Source organism: Brassica oleracea, chromosome C4 (assembly GCF_000695525.1).
Source record: "Brassica oleracea var. oleracea cultivar TO1000 chromosome C4, BOL, whole genome shotgun sequence".
In the NCBI taxonomy this organism is placed as follows: domain Eukaryota; kingdom Viridiplantae; phylum Streptophyta; class Magnoliopsida; order Brassicales; family Brassicaceae; genus Brassica; species Brassica oleracea.
In genome coordinates, this window is record NC_027751.1 from 38682125 (window position 1) to 38696330 (window position 14206).

General features: G+C 33.5%; 2 protein-coding genes across 2 annotated transcripts; both read left to right on the forward strand.

Moving 5' to 3' along the window:
* Nucleotides 1-2879: 2879 nt before the first annotated feature.
* Nucleotides 2880-5034, forward strand: LOC106338841. The gene is made up of 3 exons (XM_013777726.1): nucleotides 2880-3051; nucleotides 3266-4469; nucleotides 4611-5034. The coding sequence occupies exons 1-3, from the start codon at nucleotides 2880-2882 to the stop codon at nucleotides 5032-5034; spliced, it is 1800 nt and encodes a 599-aa protein (XP_013633180.1).
* A 4462-nt stretch (nucleotides 5035-9496) lies between these two features.
* Nucleotides 9497-11168, forward strand: LOC106340769 (cytochrome P450 705A20-like). The gene is made up of 2 exons (XM_013779614.1): nucleotides 9497-10453; nucleotides 10530-11168. The coding sequence occupies exons 1-2, from the start codon at nucleotides 9557-9559 to the stop codon at nucleotides 11166-11168; spliced, it is 1536 nt and encodes a 511-aa protein (XP_013635068.1). The 5' UTR covers nucleotides 9497-9556.
* Nucleotides 11169-14206: the final 3038 nt, after the last annotated feature.

Here is a 14206-nt window from a genome sequence, read left to right on the forward strand (position 1 = left end):
AAAACATTAATTATATATAATAAGTGAAAAGTCTTACACACTAATCATAAAACACCAAACTGAAAAGGGAAATCAAAACTAGCTAATAGAAAAATTAGTCTTCATAGCAAACACCAATAATGGCTTCTTCGACGTCTTCATTTCCAACGCCATTCTTCAACGCCATGATGCAACAGTTCATGGCAATAGCTTAAGCCAATGATAACAACTTTTTTTCCTTGAAGATCGAATTTCACAGTGCACATTTTGATCACTTCAGAAAGATCCTTCACTGTTTTTACTTAGATTCAATTAACCATAACAATCAATAGTTGGGGGAAATGAGGTGTAACCAATGTTTATTTCATGTTACAATACCTTTGAGATTTTAACGCCGTAAGATTGATCCGTGAATACAAATCCCGCAAAGATGAAATAGTTTGGTACAACTTTATCACCACACTCCAGATAAACAATAGGTTTGACACAAACCTAGAGAGTGTGGACTTTTCTATCCCTCAAAATTTGGAAAACGATTGTCTTTGGTTCTCTAAGTGAGATGTATCCGTCCAAATTGATTCCATATACTCCTTTTCGCCATCGTTTCCAAACAGAGAATATGTACCAAATTTTTTTACAGTATAATAAAACCCATGATTTAGAATTATTGAAATTTAAGAGCACCATTAATGCTGAGATATATACTATCAATAATATCAATTTAACAAAATATTAGTACTTTATAATATTTTATTATCTAAATAAATAAAAAGTAACATTTTTGCTATTTCACGAACTCTTTCTTTATTTTCTAATTCTTTTTGTTTTTATATTGTATAGATACTCTTCCATTTGAGTATTTCATAATTCTACTATATCTGATTTCTATAGAAGATAGAGCTTCTGGTCTTCAAACGGCTACAAAGAAAATGTTCTTGCACTGACTTGTGGAAGAGCTTTGCTCTAAAAGATTCTGTAGCGAGATCAAAACTGCACAATAATTACTCCATGTGTTGCAACAAACCAATATAAACTACTTTCCACCGGGACCACTCCAAAGTTGCAACTATATGTAATCCAATAGTCTATTATTTCAATAGATTTCTCATAATGTGATTCCAAATCATAAAAATTTTCATGGTTCATAATCATCACATTCCTTATATTGTTGGTCATGAGTAAACCTCAAAACTTTGTAGGCTTTGCTACTATTCCTTCTTATACTATCTAGCAGTTTGGCTCCAATGTCTAGTAAATGCTCAGCATTCACTCTCTATCTCGGAGGTGATCAAGTGGGTGAAAGAAGAGTTTGGCTACACAGTCTCGCATGATAGTATGTGGGAAGCTAAAAAAAAAAGCCATCACTTCAATCTTGGGAGATTTGGAGCAGAGTTTTAGCGCATTACCCAAGTTCATGGATACTCTTTCCTCGTCTAATGAAATGGTAATGGACTGACAATATTCTCTTTCTCCTGATCCTAAAGAAGCATCGTTTCGTTTTGTGTTTTGGGCGTTTCAACAGTCAATCAAAGGTTTTCCTCACTTAAGACCACTGATCATGGTGGATACCGTAGAGTTGAGCAGTAAACACCCTGGAAAACTGTTGGTAGCTGCGGGATTCGACACCGGAAACAAGCATTTTTCCTTAATAAATTTTGAGTTTGTATCTATCGTATATGTATATGTATTGTTGATACACAATTTATATACATGTTCTGTATGGTAAGGATAATTATCACCAAGAAAAAGCTTGCCTACTGTTTTGGTGTCGTTAAGGAAAATTTACATTATTTTGATAACTTTTCAAAAAATTAGATTTATAGGTAGTTAGTGCTAATTTACTTTTGCTTCGCAAACAATCCATTAACCTACATATCATACCTATATATACTATCAACTGTTTCATAGCAATACCATAAAATTTCAAAGCATCGTTTAAGCATACGGCTAAAAGCATTAAAATGACATGTATCAATTCGATAGTTGATCTGAAACCTTTCAAAACCATGTGAAATATAAATGTCAAAATAATTCGATTGTGGAAACAATACTGCTCACCTTTTTCAACAATTTGTTCGGTTGAAAAAAAACATAAGGTCTTTATGTCATAATTTGTTTAAAGTTCAGTCCGATCGGATTATGATATATTAATTATTGTTTAGGTTCACAATTGTTAATAAAAAATAGATCCGGCCGATCGGACATAAATTATATAATATCAACAAAAACCATTATATATATATAAATAAAATGATCAAATATAAAAATAATTTTGTCGATAATATATGTTTAAATATTTATTAAATAAACTTATTTGGTGCATGTCTCTTATCTTAGTTACCATATATTTACGGTCAGTTTGACAAAAAAAAAAGTGGGTTTCTCTTTTTTTCTGATTAAAATTTTAATTACCGAAATTAGTAAAATCTAGCTGTCCAAAATAAAGGAGGAGACCCAAAAATGGAACACATTGTGGACATGATGGAGTTCTCTTATAAAGGGACACGGTGGTGTGTAATAGAAGAAAAGCTACTTACTTTGGTTTCTCTTGGCCGAAAAAAATCACCCCTAAGACGGCGAATAACAACAACACTCTTCTGCAAGTAAAAAAAAAAATTTACTAACATTAAATCGTTTCTGGTCCTTTCATCTTCCTGTTTTCTCCTCTTGTTAACTCAATTTTTCTAAAAGATTTGAAATTCAGAGTTTACATCATCGTTTGAGCTTTAGGGTTTTTCAATTCATTTGAGCTTTAGGGTTTATGTAATCACATTCTTTTTTAGAAAGCTTTCTCTTTTATCTCACCTTGCTTACTCTTATAGTGTTGTTTCCACAGCTACTTTATGAAGTTCAGCTTTTTAGGTTTTTTTTTATTGTTATAGTGACTTAGCTGAAGGCTCATGGAGAAAAGAAAGATTCCCGTGTTCTGTTATTGGAACGGTTGTATAAAAGATGGCCCTGATGGTCCATTCTACCAAGGATCAATCCCCAGAGTGATCAGAGTTGAGAGCAAGACTGATTTACCCACATTCTTGAATGATCTGCGTCGAGTCACTGGGTTGATAAGGCTAAGTTCCAAATTGATTTGATTGGTTGATACCCTTCCATTGTTCAACACTCTCTTGTCAAGTATATGCATTTGCCCGTTGTTGATAATTCTAGTCTTGAGACCATGCTTGAGGTTCCAAGCTACCATCCTTCTATAACCAATGTTGAGTTTTATCTAGAGGTCAAACCACTGGTTTCTCGTCCATTACCAACTAATGCTAGTTCCTCGGCTAATCAGGCCTCTCTAAAGCGTTGTCGTCAAGGGGCGCTAATGTTGATGCCAATCTGAGAGATAACAGTAACGGGTGGACTGTAGATGAGGAGAGCACAGAAGACAGAAACTGTGGGGATGCAGCGAAAGGTTCACATAAGAAAAAGCAGTTGATTTTGTCTAGTTCATGGCTTGATGAAAGCGAGTTACAAATTGGGATGACTTTCAGAGATAAAGAAGAGTTGGATAAGGCAGTGAAGCTCTACTCTGTTAGAAGGCAACGAGAGCACCATGCATACGAATCTTCAGCTACTTTTGAGTGCAAGAATGGCGGCTGCGGATGGATTCTCAAGGCAGCTGAAACAAAAGGAACTGGCTTCAAGATAACTAAATACAGAGGTCCACACACTTGTAAGCCAGCAGATGTGTGCTCAGATTTTCTAGCAGCGGAGCTCCAAGGTCTAATAAAGGCTCAGCCTTCACTCTCAGTTACAGAGCTAAACAAGTGGGTGAGAGAAGAGTTTGGCTACACAGTCTCTGGTGATAATATGTGGGAAGCTAAAAAGAAAGCCATCACTTCAATCTTGGGAGATTTGGACAAGAGCTTTAGCCTACTTCCCAAGTTAATGGATGCTCTTTCCTCATCTAATAAGATGGTAATGGACTGGCAATATTCTATTTCTCCTGATCCCAAAGAAGCATCGTTTCATTCTGTATTTTGGGCGTTTCATCAGTCAATCAAAGGGTTTCCTCTGATCATTGTTGATACTATAGAGTTGAGCAGTAAACACCCTGGAAAACTGTTGGTAGCTGCAGGATTCGATGCCGGAAACAGGCTTTTCCCACTTGCGTTTGCGATTGTTACTCAAGAAAGATTGTCAGCAGAGTCTTGGCGTTGGTTCTTTGATTGCATCAGAAAGAAAGTAACGCAGAGGGAAGGACTTTGTTTAATAACAAGTCCTGATCCTGACATGGTTGCAGCTCTCAACGAACCTGAATGTCAATGGGCAAAACACCGGTTCTGTCTTAGGCATCTCTGCTTAAAGTTTTACGAAGTTTTCCATAGCAATCTCATGACAGAGCTTGTTTACAAGGCTGGATCATCAAGGTACGTATCAGGTTTCGATTGCTACTTGAAAAAAATCGAAAAGATGAATCCAGAGGCTAAAGAATGGTTAGATCAGTTACCTAGGCAGCAATGGGTTCTGGCTTATGATGATGATGGGATAAGGTTCGGGATCATCGAGACAAACTCGATCTTTTGAACTTACGGTTTCATAAACAAAGCTGTTGATCTTCCGGTTACGACCTGCGTTTTGTTGATATTTGATCACTTGGCAGAGCTTTTCAAAACTGGTCGTGGTGTTATCAGCGAATTGGTGAAAAGAGAAGACACGTACGTTAAACGCGTCATGACAAAGCTTGACGAGTACATGGTAGCCTCTAGAGCACACGATGTGTTACAACTAGACCAAACCGGACAACAGTTTCAGGTGACTGAAGGGGTGAAAGTTGGAAAGAAGCGGTTTTTTGTTCATCTCAGGGATGGGGTTTGCGCGTGTGGTGTATGGCAGCTTTGCAAGTATCCGTGTTCTCACATCTTAGCTGTTTGCAGGAAGCTGAACATTGACCATTTGGAGTATGTTAATGACTACTACAGTAAAGAACATTCTCTTGAAGTTTATGCAGCTGACTTTAGTCCCCTTGCAGGAGTTTCTGATTGGCCGGAAGCTACTAATTTTCCAAGATTGTTTCCTCCGGGAAGTCGCTCTGATGTCCGGCCAATGAGTCAGTGACTACAGCACCACTGTTGAGAGTTGATTCCTTGAGTAAGTCTTGCAAGTTAATAAGAAGAAGATAATCAAGTTGTAAGTGGAAGAAGAAGAAGATACAAGTCAAAACCAAGTCAAAGCTGAAGTCAAGCTTGTACGTAACAAGAAACTAGTCTAGTCAAGTCATTAGTTAGTTAGTTTTTAACTAAGTTAAAATTCCAAGAGTTGTTCTGTGGAGTTGTTAAGAAGTTGTTAGAAGAGTTGTTAAGTTTTAGCGTGTTGGAGTAAGCTAGTATCTAGATGAGTGTAGCGATGGAGCATGAACAGGAAATCATGATCAGAGTAAGTAGAAAAGTCAATCTAAGTATGCAAGAATGGATGAAAAAATTGTTTGGTAAAACCAAGTCTTGCACAGCAAAAACAGAGAAAAAGAAAGGTAGAGAGAAAGAACGAGAAGAGATACAAACCTCAGCTAGAGAGTTATTTTAATCCACTTCCGGGATTCTCTGATTGGCCTGAAGCTTCTGAAGTTCCATGATTGTTTCCTCCTGGAAGTCGTCTGCCTTCAGGTGTTCAGCCAGTGCCAACACCCCCACCGCACAACAAATCATCTCAGGCAAATAAGTTGGTAACAAGCAGAAAACGTTCCATCGGTAAGAAAAATGCCTATAAGATCAGTCTGACGTTGGACCACGATAAGTTTGGTTTTGAATTTTAGGGGTAATTTCCTATGTATGAAAAATCTTTTAAGCTTGATGGACTTCGAACCAAGCTTAACATGGTATCAGAGCCCGATCCACGCAGTCCAACCCGATCCACATCGATCTGGTCCAAAGCTGATCCATCGATCATTGCCCGAGCATTGTCCACATCGGTAGTTGGAAGGGATCCTTAGTAATATATAAGATACATGGACCACTCCACTTATCACCAATTGGTTTTAGGTTGGAAGTCTATCAAGCCTAACATAGTATCAGAGTCTGATCCACGCAGTTCAACCCGATCCACATCGATCTGGCCCAAAACTAGCCTATTGATCCTTTCTCGAGCATTCCAAGATTAACGCTCAAAGAGCCATCATCTCGAAAAGGCGTATTAGAGACATAGTCTCCCACATCGGTAATATTGGAATGAATATTTAATAATATATAAGATAGATAGGCCACTACACTTATCATCAATTATCATCAATTAGTTTTAGGTTGGAATTCCTTGTCTACGAAATCGACTAAAAAAGTTGGTGGGTTTTGTTTGTGAATTATGATATAACCAGTTTAATGTAGGGTTTAGGAAAGGTATATGTAGAAAACTAGTTTGGTTTATGTGGGTCATGTTAATGTATGGGCAAGCAAGCTTTTTGTGCAAGGAGATGTCCAGTTGTATTTGTTCAAGTGTTTTGTGTATGTATGATTAAGTTTATATATGTTACTTTTTGTGATGTTCTAAGTTTAACCAAGCAACATCTGTTCACTTTTATCAGCATAAGTCATCATATATTGTATCCATGTATTGAGTTTACGACGAGTGTATAAACCCAAGTCCCCTTCAAAGCTCCTTGGTTTTTTTCGGTATCCAGAACAACCATGCCTAGCTTACCTCCGTGAATTGCTAAAATTAGAGGACAAGAGTTCGTTAAATCGTTTTGGAGGTGGGACGAGATCACGAGAGCCCATGTTTCGGTTGTAATTCAAAGCCGGAACACATTCTTGTTTACGATCGTTGACCACTACCGATGTGGACAAAGTCGTTTTAGTTTATTCTTTTTAATAAAAATTTCACTGTTCACGGGTCTTGAACTAAAATATTGATTCCATTTAAGACCTTCAACCACCTTAGGCTAAATCAAATTATTGTAATATTTCAATAATATTATTTGAGAAGTCAGTTTTCTTACGTGTCACTTTCACACACGTTAATTTTTGACGAGATTGAATTAAGAATATTGAATTTAAATACTATTATTTATTAATTTTTTATTTAGTTTCCTTTTTAATTTTTCCAAATAACATATATAATAAAATAGGAAACATTTATAAAGTTTAAAAAAAAAATAAAAACAAAAATATATGTATATGTATATATAATATGATTTGATTAAAAAGGAAAGTTCACAAAACAGTAATATTCCGTTTAAAATATACTTTCAAAGTAATAAAAAAAACACTTTCTTTATATCTTTATTTTTTCTTAGATGAAAACAAAAATATATTTTAATATAATGTGATTTCCTAAAAAAACAAATTTCACAAAGATAATCTTGATATTAAAAAATAAATATTATTTCTTTTAAACCGATATATGTTTAATTGATTAAAAATATTTTATAATTATTATTATTGAAATGTTTTTGCATAATCTTTAGCTGACTATAATATCTTACAATTACAACAAAAAGTACCTATAAGTTATATTTTACTTATATAATATGATTTCACAAAAACAATCAAAATTTTAGTGTGATTTTTAAGAGATGTTAAAAATGGAACCTAAAATAATTTCTTATGATAAGCATATTTTGATCAAATAATTACATGATCTTTTTAAATAGCCTATACTTTTAATCATGTATATATATTATATTTTCTCATTTTTAAAAATATTTTTTTTATTAATATTTAGTTATTTTTTAATTTTATGTTTTCTTTATGTTTTTTAACGCTGATTTATTATGATATTACAATTATGAGAAATATTACATTGACAATTTGACAACTGACAATACTACATGCATTACGAGGATCAATGCCTAACTGCATCACCTGAGCCGTCCTATGAAGATCCACGCATGGACGGATTTATTTGCACCATGTTGAAGATCCCTTGTAAGCTTTTCTTCTGTAGTTTGCATAATTGTTTAATAATAAATTATTTTCTCTGGGAATTGAAACTTTGACTTCATATAATATGCATTCCGAAAGAAATTGCATAGCTGGGATTCAAACCCCAAGTCTCGATGTAGAAGCCTTTAAACCTTAACCACTAGGCTACGGTGCTTCCATAAATTTTCTTTATGTTTGTGGAACTTAATATATCTATAATCAAAATACCCAAGCAAATATGAATTCTTATTTTTAAGATTATTTAAAACAATTTATAGGTTACCTTTCAATAAATCTAAGGCATACAATTATTTAGAAGCTATAAAATATTTTAATTATTGTAAATATTATTATTCATTCATGAGCTTACAAAAAAATATAGCTTCCTATTGATATATCTCTTTATTTTCAAATATTTTTTAAAAAAATCATCATATAATTTTGAAAAATATTATGAAAATACGTGCACATTTCAGCGAGAAATAAAAATAATTTGATTTGACTTAATTAGAATAAAAAATAATTATACTTGAGTTTGAATTTGAAAGAATATATGTAACTCAATATATTCACAACATGAGTGACTCGACTAATCCAACTTATATCCAAAATCAAAGATCTAACTACAATAAGAAAATATAATTTTATAATAAGAATCTATTTATTTTTATACATATAAGTTACATGATGACTCAAAACATATTAACAAATAAAAATAAAATATTAACTAATTGTTAACTTAAAATTAATATATATGCATGAGACTTCAGAATATTATCGTTATATTCAATTATGTAGTTTTGAATAAACACATCAGTTTATTTTTATTTAATTCTGAAGACAATATATAGTACGTCATACATAATCTTACTAAAATATTTACATATCTAAGAAAATAAATATTTTAACTGCAAATAAGAATTTTAATCAAAATGAAGTATATTCAGAATAAAATATTATAGTTGAATTAAGAGAAATAGATGGAAACCAATATACCCAAGTGATAAACAAATTGATTGTTGAGCCAAAAAATAACCAAACCGATTACATATAACATATCGAAAATCATATGAGTACCTACAACAATTAAAATCATAAAAGTTGAAATAGTGTTTCTTACGTTTGAAGAGTTGATAGTTGTTAACTTAAATTTTTGTACATTTTATTGTGTATGCTTCTCGTTTGTATGAGGCTTTGGTTTGTCATGAATCATAATACGTTTGATGGAGTTTTCCCTTAAGCTTCTGACACTAAGCTAATTCATGAAAGAAAGAAACACATAGAACGAGATTGTCACAGTGTTTGGGATGAGGTTGATCTTCACTCTTCACATTCGTACTAAAGACCAACTCGCAGATATTCTAACTAAGGCGCTTGACAAGCACCAAGTTGGGTGTTACGATCTCCACGCTCTAACTCGAGGGGGAGTATTTGGAAATTAGGATAATTTCCAATTCTTAGATTTACATTCCAAATCTATTTATGATACATTCCAAATCTATTTAAAATATATTCTAAGTCCAAATCTATTTAAGATATATTTCCAGTTCTTGTCTGAATATGGTGTAAGCTGCAACATTTGTCAATAAGAAAGTCTTCTCAGCAATCTGAATACTCTATTTACACCTCAAAAACGGGTCCTTCTTTAATCTGAGATTGTTGCAAGACCGATTCTTCTTGATCTTGAAAATAACTGCATCATTTTTCTTCTTTTGACTTGAGCAAAGATGACAGCAATCATCCTTGACTTTCAGAAATGCTTCATCTTTATCTTCCTATGCTTCTTCTCACTACTCTGTTACACTATCTTCTTGAGGAAGCCAAAGGACTTTCCTTTGCCTCCTAGCCCTCCTTCTCTACCCATCATCGGTCATCTTCACATTCTTCTCTCTATTCTAATCCATAGATCTTTACAGAAACTCTCCTCCAAGTATGGTTCTATTCTCTATCTCCGCATCTTCAGTTGCCCCATAGTCATTGTCTCCTCAGCATCAGTTGCTTATGAGATCTTTAGGGCACACGACGTTAACATCTCCTCTCGCGGATTCCCTCCGACCGAAGATTCCCTTTTCGCTGGTTCTTTCAGCTTCATCTCTGCTCCAAATGGAGATTACTGGAAGTTCATGCGGAAGGTTCTTGTCACCAACCTTCTAGGACCTCAGGCTCTCAAGCGGTCACAAAGAATTCGTGCTGATGAGCTAGACAGGTTTTACAATAACTTGTTCGAGAAGGCAGTGAATAAAGAGACCGTGGAGATCTTTGAGGAAGCGTTTACGCTCACTAACAACAGCATCTGCAAGTTGATCATGGGGAGGTGTTGTCCAGAGGAGGAAGGTGTGATGGAGAGTGTTAAGGGATTAGCTACTGAGTTAGATGATTTGTCGAAGACGATTATGCTGGCAAATCTATTGCCCCCATGGTTACAGAAGCTTGTTCTCTCACTGTTTAAAAAGGATTTGAAGGTTATTTTAAACAGCTTCAATAAGCTGCTCGAAAAGATTCTTGTGGAACACGAAGAGAAGCAGGGAGAGAATACGGACTTGATGGATGTGTTGTTGGCAGCTTATGGAGACGAAAATGCCTCGTATAAGATCACTAGGAACCATATCAAGTCGTTTTGTGTGGTAAATATTACTTCCATGAGGTGGTTTCATTGAGAAATAAAACTGTCATGCTTAAGAAAATGTTTTGCAACTGCAGGATCTTTTATTTGCAGGCACTACCACCCCGGCGATACCAATACCTTGGATATTGGCAGAGATCATCAAAAGCCCCAAGACTCTTGAGAGACTGAGAGGGGAACTCGATTCCGTGGTGGGGACAACAAGGTTGATTCAAGAAGCAGATTTACCAAACCTCCCTTATTTGGAAGCAGTGGTCAAGGAAGGGCTAAGACTGCACCCGCCGGAGCCTCTCTTCGAGAGATTCTCCCAAGAAGGGTGTATGGTAGGAGGGTTCTATGTACCAGAGAAAACATCTCTAATGGTTAATGCTTATGCTCTGATGAGAGATCCAAATTACTGGGAAAATCCTGATGAGTTTAAGCCAGAGAGGTTTCTAGATACATGGAAAGATGAGAGAAAAGAGCAAGCACTTAAGTACATTCCTTTTGGTAGTGGAAGAAGAGGTTGTCCTGGAGAAAATCTATCTCATATCTTTATGGGAACTGCAATAGGGGTGATGGTGCAGGGATTTGAATGGAGATTCAAAGAAGAGAAAGTTAACATGGAAGAGGCTATTGTAGGACTGTCCTTGACTATGGCTCATCCTCTTAAGCTCACTCCTATTGCTCGAAACCCAAACCCTCTAATTCTGAATCTAAAGAGTCGCTGTTTATGATTTTTTAGCAACACTAATAAAGAGAAGCATGTAGCGGTTTATTTAAAGAATAAAAAATAATATTTCTATAATATTTATATATACAAAATTCATATTCATAATTAATAAATTAGTACAACAACTAATAAATATAAAATAACTTAATCCATTTATTAAATATTTTATAAATTATAAAATAAAATAATTACATATATAGAATAACGTATATTCATGAATTTTACAACATACTTCAACTTATTAAAACAAAATATCAATAGTTTTGAAACAAAACAACTTTAGACCCAAATTTTTTATAGGTTGAATATTTTTTTACAAAAACTATACACTAATATTTTTGTCTAACACATATATTCTATTAATACATGATCATCTCTATCTTTTACCCTTAATCTACTCTGACATATTACTTTTATTGCCACTGGTTTTTCAAACAAAGTAACACCCTTCATTAAAGACGAAAATGTAATTTGTCAGAGGACCTACAAATAGATCTAAGACCATAATTTACGGTGAAACCCAAATAGGTTTCTTATTATTATTATTTTTTGTCTGAATAAAAAATAAAAAATAAAAATCAACCAATCGTGGACCGTCACGTGTTAGTGGAACTTGCGAACAGTGCAAGAAACCATCAAATATCGGTCCTTATTCTGACTATTCTGCAACCGGTTTTTGCTTTTTTTGTGCCCCCCCTCCCTTAAAAAGCCCACTAAACACCCCCCCTAGCCCGTCTCCTGATAATCCTGCCCTGACCACCTTTTACTATGGGTTTAAATGTGAGACAGAACTATTACAGGAAGAATGCAGCATAAATTGAAACGCAGAACCAAAGATAAATAATAAAAAATATATAAAAATGTAACGCAGACCAAAAGCAGAAGAAAAACAGAACAAAAAGCAATGCATGCATTTATTTCTCATTCATCCTTCAATAGGCAGAACTAAAATAAAATAATAAAAAATATATAAAAATGTAACGCAGACCAAAAGCAGAAGAAAAAACAGAACAAAAAGCAATGCAGTTCTATCTGCATTTATTTCTCATTCATCCTTCAATAGGCAGAACTAAAATAAAATAATAAAAAACTGCTTACAGGACATTTATGTGTGTTGAAAAACTGTACTGCAAGGAAGAAGGAAAAAGTGGTCAGACAAAACACAGATGCCCAATGGGATAATTTTCTTTTTATTATTCTTCTTTTCTTTTAGCTGAATACTATACTACTCACAACTTTATTTCTTTTCTTATTAATTATACAGATTTTATCATTAAATTCATTCATTTTTAACCAAATACAATTCACTTAAAAAGTATATGATTTAATATTTTCACTTTTCATACCTCTGTAACAATTTATTGTTAGATGAATTTATTTATCGAAATAATATGTAAATATATATTTCTTATATATATATATATATATATTTAGTTTGTATATTTATAGTTTTCTTATAATTTAGTTACAGTATGTTATACATGTTATTTTTGCATATATTTCATATTTTAACTCTATATTGTTATAAGATAAAAGTTATTTATAATTACTTAATATAAATAAAGGTTTTTTTTAATGGACCTTTCAAATCTCCTATGCCTCGATTGATTTAATGAAACATGAATATCCGTTTTTTCTTTTTTGTATTTTTGAATTATTTAAAAAAAAGATTCAATTTTCAAATTTTCAAATTTCGGATACTGCATTATACAAGATATAGTCTTACTTAGTTGTACTGAGTTATACCGAGTTGTACTTCTGAATTAGTTATACTGAGTTATACGGGTTGTACTAAATTATACTGGTTATACTGCGTTATATTGAGTTATATTGTGTACTACTAGTGAGTAAACTATGCCGAGTTATATTAGTTATACAACGTTATACTAGTTATATTGAGTAATGAGTACTATTGAATTCAGATCTGAAGATGAAAATGAATACAGATATGAATTATACTCTGAAAAAGAGGAGAAGAACAATAAGAACCATGAATCATACAAACAACTCGGATCTATAGAAAACAACAAGAACCCCAATAATACAAAACCCATAATCTTCTTTTACAACCTTAAGTCAAAAACTCAAGACAATAAACACTCTATATAAAAAACGCAGATCTAAAGCGCGAGAAAAAGGAGATCTGAAGCGCATAAGTTAAGCCGTCACCATTTTGAACAGATCTAAAGCGCAAGAAGAAGAAGAAGAATCACTATTGATGTTGTTTCCATCACCTTCAACAGCTCTTTTTTTTATCACTTGTAACAAATCAAATATGTTATTTTGCAGAGAAAGGAGAAGAAGGAAGAGATGAAGAATGAGACAAATCGCAGAGAAAAAAGAGTGAGAAGAAGGAAGAAACGAGGAAAAGAAAAACTATCACTGTTGTATTTTATTAGATTAGGTTAAAAATCATAAGGGTATATTGATAAATGTCTTAATTTACGAGTTAAAAATAAATGAATTATAAATAAAATTAGACTGGATCCAGTGTAGACATATAGGGGCTATAGAGGAGATGTTTCTCAAAGATGAATGCATTTGCATGAAGAACTATAAATACACCTATTCATCAATATCTCTAATCTCTATTTATAATCACTTTCTAATGAATCGGTCATTTGAACAAGTAGTACCTTTATTTTGAAGATTAATGCTTTGTAAATAAAAAATAGAAATCAATATATGTATCCTCCCTTATGTTAAGGATTCAATTCCCACCTTCAGTATTTCCACTTCATTCTCATTCCAGTTTGCTATTTAAAACCTCAGAACATAACATTTTTCCACAACTAAATTGTTTCAAATTTCTCAATAAATATTTATTCAAGGCTAAGTAATTATCAATACCTACTAATTAATCCAAAAATGAAGACCATTCCATTAATATGCATGGCCTTCGTCATACTCTTGACATCATTCCCGGCTATGATCAAGAGTAACAAGTTCGCAGACGCTTGCTCTGCAAGTCTTGATTTCTGCTTGCGCGAAATTCCAAAAAATAACCACCACAAAGCCAAATGTTGTGAACAACATACAGGG